A 6697-nucleotide genomic window follows, 5' to 3' on the forward strand; every position below is an offset into this window, starting at 1 on the left:
ACTATTCGACAATATAATAATTTTTTGAAAATCTTTTGTAAATATATGGTCTCATCAATAATATATATATATATATACACATTAATTTTTACTAGAGTTTATTTCAAAGTTTTTTATTATCTTTAAAACATGATAATTGTTATTTTATTTATAATTGAATTTATAAAAATATTAGTTGTAACGATTAAATCTTATTTTTAATATTTTTTAATCAAATTAGGAAAATCTCTCTATAAATTAATAATTATTAATTTATCGGGAAATTAAAACCTCTATAAATTAATAGATTTTCATGGTCCCAACATTATTAATTTATAGAGGTTTTAGTGTATTACCCAATTATCACTATATCATTTGTTAAGTTTGTATTAATGATAACATTTCTTTATACAAACTACAATTTATTGAGATAATTTCTTTACGTTTGAACCAAAAAGAAATAGAGACGATTGTTTTTTTTTTTTAGAATACAAAATTGTATAGTTAAAAGTTAAAACTGATCTATCAAAAACATATAGTCTTTATTAGGGCATTCCCATAGCTCATAGGGTATATGCGTAAAAACATTAATTTAATAATTTTATAATAAATAAATTATTTATTTAAATTTTAGCTAATAAAAAAAGATATATCTAAACTGTTTCTAATTTTTTATTTTTTTACTATACTGATACTCAATCAAAGATGTGGGATAGAAATGCTCTTACGAGATTATTGTATATTGATATAATATTGATTTTTACTGAAAAGGTAAACCATAATGATTAAAATTTATTTGATAAGTTTGACAAAACAGAGAGATTAATATTAATTTGATCATCTACTCTCTGTTTCTACATGTCCAACGAGATAAGACGACAGATCGAGCTGGGTCATTCGTTACAGGTAGATAGTAGTATAATTTTGATGATAATGATAATTGTCGTAGGACTTATTAATTTATTCTTGTAACAGTTATGCGTTGATTGTTGTGGTTGTGGGTAGGTTTCAACGAAAAGCTTAATGTAAATTAAAATTGACAATCAACTACCACTTACTACCCGCACTTTTTTAGTATGATGGGACCCTAACGCATACGCTTTTCTCTAATCGCAAATCAATTTGATGCACAAACCAAATCGAATTTTCAAATATCAGTAGTGTTTATGTACTTCCAATTTTCTAAAAGGCATTTAGATATTTCGAAGTTTTTTCTGTGGTAACTAAAACTGAATATATGTATGTATCACGTAGTTAAAACCCTAAATTGATCTACACCACGTTGGTAAAATGAAAATGGATTGTGATCATATGAACACTAACTTTAAAAGCAACAAAAAAAAAATTAATACTAAACTAATAATTTATTTATGTTGACAAACAGAACCTTACATGAAAGACGAAAATAAAAATACATAATTTCGTTGTTTCTTTGGATTTTCTCTAGGGTAAATAAGCCTTTGCTGATTTCAAACAGAACAATTCTCAGGTGAAAAAATATCCCTCGGTAATAAAAGGGGAAAAAAAAAAAAATCAGCCAAAGAGCAAACTCCCCCACAGAAAAATCCTATTTTAATAAGAAAAATAAAATAAAACGAAAATTTTAAAGATCTCTAAAATAAAATTAAAAAGGATAAAAGAAAGTGATTACGAAAGTGTTTCTTCAGGCCATTCAGTGATTCTTTCCAACGACGGCCTCCACTTGCGACATGTCCGGCGAGACTCCTCCTCTTCCTCAGCCGCCTTAGCAGCCGCTTCTCCAGCAGATCTCTCTGCCTCTAACTCCCTGAGAAAATCTCCGAAAGAAGCCAAAGTTGTTTCTCCTTTGCCTTCAACGTTACCACCAGCGTTTAGCTGGAAGAGAATGAGTTTCTCTAACTCATCTCTTCTCAGAACAATCTTAACTTTACGATCCTTTCTCTTGTAATCTTTCTTCATTACTTCTTCTTCTTCTTGAACCATCTTTGCAATGTTGTTTCCTCCCATCATACAGTTTCCCATTTTTTATAAAATTTAAAATAGATGTAATAAGAACAAAAAAAAAGTTTTTTTTTGGGAAATACCCACAAAAAAAGTTAAGAGAAAGAAAAAAGAAAACTTGGGAAATGCCCAAGAAAAAAAGTCTTTCTTCTTCTCTTTTTTCTTCTTCTGTGTGGGTCAAGTTGATGGAAGCTTGAAGAGTTGTATGGATCAATGTGTGATGTTGAGTTTATATATAATGTTGTGTGTTTTCTATTTAATGATAGATGGATGACTCATCCTAAGGATGCTGATCTGTTGTATTCATTTTTGAAAGACTATATTATATCTTTATTTTTCTTTGCTTATAAATTCGACCAACCAAAAGTTTGTTATTCGGTTGTGAAGATGCTAATTTCAATTCAGCTTTAATTGACCATTTATATAAAATGGAATCGAAAAATTTAATTTAGATGATGAACTGAACCGTATATAAGAAAATGAAATGAAATTGATTTCTATGCAATTTATTCAATTTCAAGAAAATAAAAAAAGTATAGTACTTACTCCACTGCAATATCTAGTTAAAGAAACTGAAATTAACTGAAACCCTAATGATCACATCCACTGCAATAAGCTAATAAATTATGTAGTCATAGATGTCTTCAAATAATGGTGATAGCGAGATTAGTAACAACATTAATGGCGATAGCTTAACTAATTAAGCTGACGAATCGTGACCTTTCAGATCTTTCAATCTGATTTGCGAGTTGTTATAAAATCTTTGATAGAAAATTACGTCGTATTCTTTTTTTCTTTCTTTCCTCTCGTGTATTATAATCGACAGAAAATAATAATTAGGTTATAAGTTAATCGAAGTTCATATACTAGCTAGCTAAAAACCTACCAATTCATCTTATGTCCTATGTGGGGGTTACGTATATGAATTGTTCATGCACGCATCTAAAATTTTAATTTCAATCAAACAGACCAAAACGTAAAATTATAGTGGACCAGTGTACTTTACTACTTTTTAGAATGGAGAGGACATAAAAACGCTAGTACATGTTCTTTCTGGTTAGTTTGGTGTCTTCAAACCAAACCAAAACCGTGTTAAAACCTGGCAATCTCACATTTATACCAACCACCAACCNTTTTTTTTTTTTTTTTTTTTTTTTTTTTTTTTTTTTTTTATATATATATAAACGTCGTTAGATTCAATAATCACAACAATAGTATACTTTAATTCGAATATAAAACTCATCTACTCCATCTCATTAAATAAGTGCTACATGTTAATTAGCTTGTGGTTGTAGTTACATTCATATTCTTTTCCCTCAAGAATTCAATCAATTAATAGAATCCAATCATTCATAGTATGATCTGTTTCAAACAATGTCAAACCCATTTCTTTTGAATTATTCTCTCCGGATTTTACGGACCAAAAACCAACAAAACGGGTTTCTAATCTCAAATCAAAACCAATAAAAACTATAGCCATTAGACGAATTTTCAAACACTCTCGTAAGACTGCACGATATACAGTTTGAAACCGTTGTAGTGGGTACATCGTTTGCATAAGTGTGCGATATTGATGTGATACCATAATTATTTTTCATTTATTCTTATAATAATAACATATGATCACAAAATAATTCATCATAGTCTACATGTAGACGTAAATGTATGTCATTAATAAGCGATCTTATCAGATGATCCTATCATTAAGCACTACGCGTCATATAATAATTGGATTGCATCAAATTCTTCTTATCAATATATGAACATGAAGGAAACTTCGTGGAAACTTACAAAAGGACGACAAGTACGTGGCGGTGTCACGGGGGTTGTCGTTACTTTACTCTTCTTCAAGGGGCCACGACTCACGAGCTTCCAAGTTCCAACTTTGATCCCAATATTCTTATTAAAACTACAATAACCCATGTCGAGAAGAAAAAACCAATAACTGAGGTGAAAGTACATTTGGTTTTCATTTTCTGGCAAACAAATTTGTGTGTATTTGGTCAAATTTATGTTTTTTGGTTTTCCGAAGCCCAAAAAAATGGTTTTCATGCTCGTCCCTCTTGTAATGGTGGTTTTTCTTCTTCTAGGAGGTATACTACATAAGCTCTTCCTGACGGACCTTCTTGAGTTACAAAGGGGTATGCATGCTCAAGTGGGGAGATCGTTATAGAATCTCCAACACTCTGACCAAGAGCATATAAGATTGAGGAAAGTGTAGACTTCCTTTGTATGTCGCAAGGGGTAGTCGTCGGTGGCAAAAGGATAATATCATTCATTCTGATTTCGAGAAGTTCAGAAGACTGTAATTGTTGCTTTGATCCTTACTTCAAATCTCTATGTTTTGAGTTGTTTTGACATTGGGGCATCTTTAGTAGTACAAGACATAAGCAAATCTCTTACATTTAGCATGTTCAGAGCACTTCCGATTCACAGTACGATAGATAGTGTTTATTTATCTTCATGGGTTGGGTATACAGGTGATATTTACTCCTAATGGAGTTTCTTTGTTACCACAAATCAATGCAAAACCAGTTGAAAAAATTGAAGTAAATAGTAGTTCTAGAAGAACTATTAGCTTATATATAATAGTCGACTGTTACACTCAAGCTACAAACTTCATACAATAAAAGTAAAAAAAAGTTTTTTGCATAACTTAGAAAATAAAGATAGACCAGAGCAGAAGAACGAGGAACCTCCTCACTCCCCATTTCAAACTAACGAAACAACATATCTAAAGAAAGTTACCATGAGATGGAGAAAGAGTTTTACTACCTTAACTCCTCTCACTCCATCCTTTTGCGTTTGTTTTTCAGATTTGAAAACATTTGCTCGATATCTGCAGCTGTTATCGCCTTTGACGGCCCACCACTACCAGACTCCTACAAGAACAAAAACAAAAAAGACTCTTAGATGAAAGTTCCTGAAAAATGTAATCAAATATTTTCATAGAGGTGACGATATATACCAGTAAACCCTTCAATTCATCTTTGAAGTCTTTGATACCGTGAAGGATTTCAACTTTGGCTACGTGGTCGAGATTATTCAAAAGATCAAGTGCTTCACCTTCTTGTTTCTCCAGTTTCTCTGTTCTTTTCTCCTTCGCCTTCTTCTCGTACTCAACAATTGTATCCTCTGCATCAAGTAAATAGCTTACCTTTCTCTCGTTATACATCTCAACGCACTTTTCGCATCTGCATAGGATGTTCCTCCAGTTTTTGGACAAAAACAAAGGTTTCTTCTCAAAATCAGGACACGAGTTTAGATTCGTCCCAATAGCACAACCAGCCGCAGCAACGGGTTCAGTGGCGTTGATCTTGTCAGAACCGTTTTGCACAACAGATTTCTCGGCTTCAGTAGTACTGGTCTCAGGCTGGCCGGGTTCAGAGTCATTCATCTTCTCAGAACATTTTCGCACAACAGATTTCTCTGCTTCAGAACAGTTGTCAAGATGGCCAGGTTCAGATTCACTGATCTTCTCAGAACATTTCCGCATAACAGATTTCTCTGCTTCAGTACCGTTCTCTAGCTGGCCGGCTTCCGCATCCATGTTGGTTTTGTTTGACTCAATTGTCTCTGAACAAGCATTAGCACAGCCAGTGGAATCTACTTGACCAGCAACCCACAATTTCTTAGGATAAAGTGTCAGAAACGAACAAACTGGGGAGCAGTTTTGACAAATGAAGTCCTCATAGATCGGCTCGCCTTCTTCATCTCTTGGAATCTGTTATAATCACATAAGAAATTGAACTAAAAAGCCAAAGCAACAGAAAAGTCAATCGTACACAAAATTAAGCACTGGCCACAGACCTGGCTACCAACACTGTCCGAAGGCTTGAAACCGAGATGCTCCTCGTGAAACCAATCCTCACAGAGACAGCACTGTATCATCTCCACTTGTTCTTCCACATTTGGGTCAGGGTAAGGTAGGTCGCAAGTGCAGTACAAGCCTTTGAAATTATGGTTGTAAGAATTCTCAGAGTTTTCTACATCTTTGCTAGGGAGAAGCTTACACGCTAAAGTTCCAAACTTGGAGTTCCCACAATCACATCGAAAATTCCTCTTAGTCCACAGTTCCAAAAGCTTCATAACCAGAACAACAACGTTCAAGCCATTAGGAAACCAATAAACACATCGAAGCCAAATTCAAAGATAACTTAATCTGGCTACATAATATTACCTCATGGCCATCATGACAAGATAAGCAACAAGCAGTGCAGATTCCAGCATTCCCATCTGGTGTACATGTAATGCATGAGAAAATTGCTTGCCTTTTCATGTAACCCTTGGGGTAAGTACACTCATCACCCTCATCTCCACCCAACACCAAATCCGCTGCCTTCACACCAATAAATCAAAAAAGCAAATAAAGAATGATCTTAAACACAGAAACACACACACACACAGACACACACTACTGAATTGATAGAAACAGATGAAGAGACACACACAGGACACACAATCATAACTAAGTAAGCAAGAAGCTCGAGACTGGTACAATAATAACCCAATCCAAACTATTGCATTAGATTCAAAAAAAAAAAGGATGTGGCTTTAAGGTCGCAATTCAATTTCTGGATATAACGGATTTCAAATTCTAAGGCTTCAGCAAAAACCCCCAAATCAGGAACCTATACGCCCCCCATACAAAAGACCAAACCAAAGGAGTGAAAATTGGGGGAAAGTATCAAACTTTCGCAAGAATCATGTAAAATTGATCTGATGGGTGGGGGGGGGG

The 6697-nt window shown here is 33.7% G+C and overlaps 2 protein-coding genes and 1 long non-coding RNA gene across 3 annotated transcripts in view; 1 reads left to right on the forward strand and 2 right to left on the reverse strand.

Moving 5' to 3' along the window:
- LOC104722619 lies at window positions 1323-2189 on the reverse strand. The gene has a single exon (XM_010440825.2). It carries the CDS (start codon window positions 1978-1980, stop codon window positions 1627-1629), a length of 354 nt encoding a protein of 117 aa, XP_010439127.1. The 5' UTR covers window positions 1981-2189; the 3' UTR covers window positions 1323-1626.
- Window positions 3693-4381, forward strand: LOC104722620. Its single transcript, XR_757222.2, has 2 exons — window positions 3693-3909; window positions 4050-4381. It is a non-coding gene; the product is annotated as an uncharacterized LOC104722620 (long non-coding RNA).
- LOC104722621 (putative E3 ubiquitin-protein ligase UBR7) overlaps window positions 4504-6697 on the reverse strand; it is a 2841-nt gene continuing 647 nt past the window's right edge. Inside the window, exons 3-6 of the mRNA XM_010440826.2 lie at window positions 6140-6298; window positions 5770-6042; window positions 4928-5683; window positions 4504-4841 (exon numbers count right to left, since the gene is read on the reverse strand). Of these exons, the coding sequence (XP_010439128.1) occupies window positions 4746-4841; window positions 4928-5683; window positions 5770-6042; window positions 6140-6298 (1284 nt within the window). The 3' untranslated portion in view covers window positions 4504-4745. The remainder of the gene's footprint in view (window positions 4842-4927; window positions 5684-5769; window positions 6043-6139; window positions 6299-6697) is intronic.

This window comes from Camelina sativa, chromosome 11 (assembly GCF_000633955.1).
Source record: "Camelina sativa cultivar DH55 chromosome 11, Cs, whole genome shotgun sequence".
Taxonomy (NCBI): domain Eukaryota; kingdom Viridiplantae; phylum Streptophyta; class Magnoliopsida; order Brassicales; family Brassicaceae; genus Camelina; species Camelina sativa.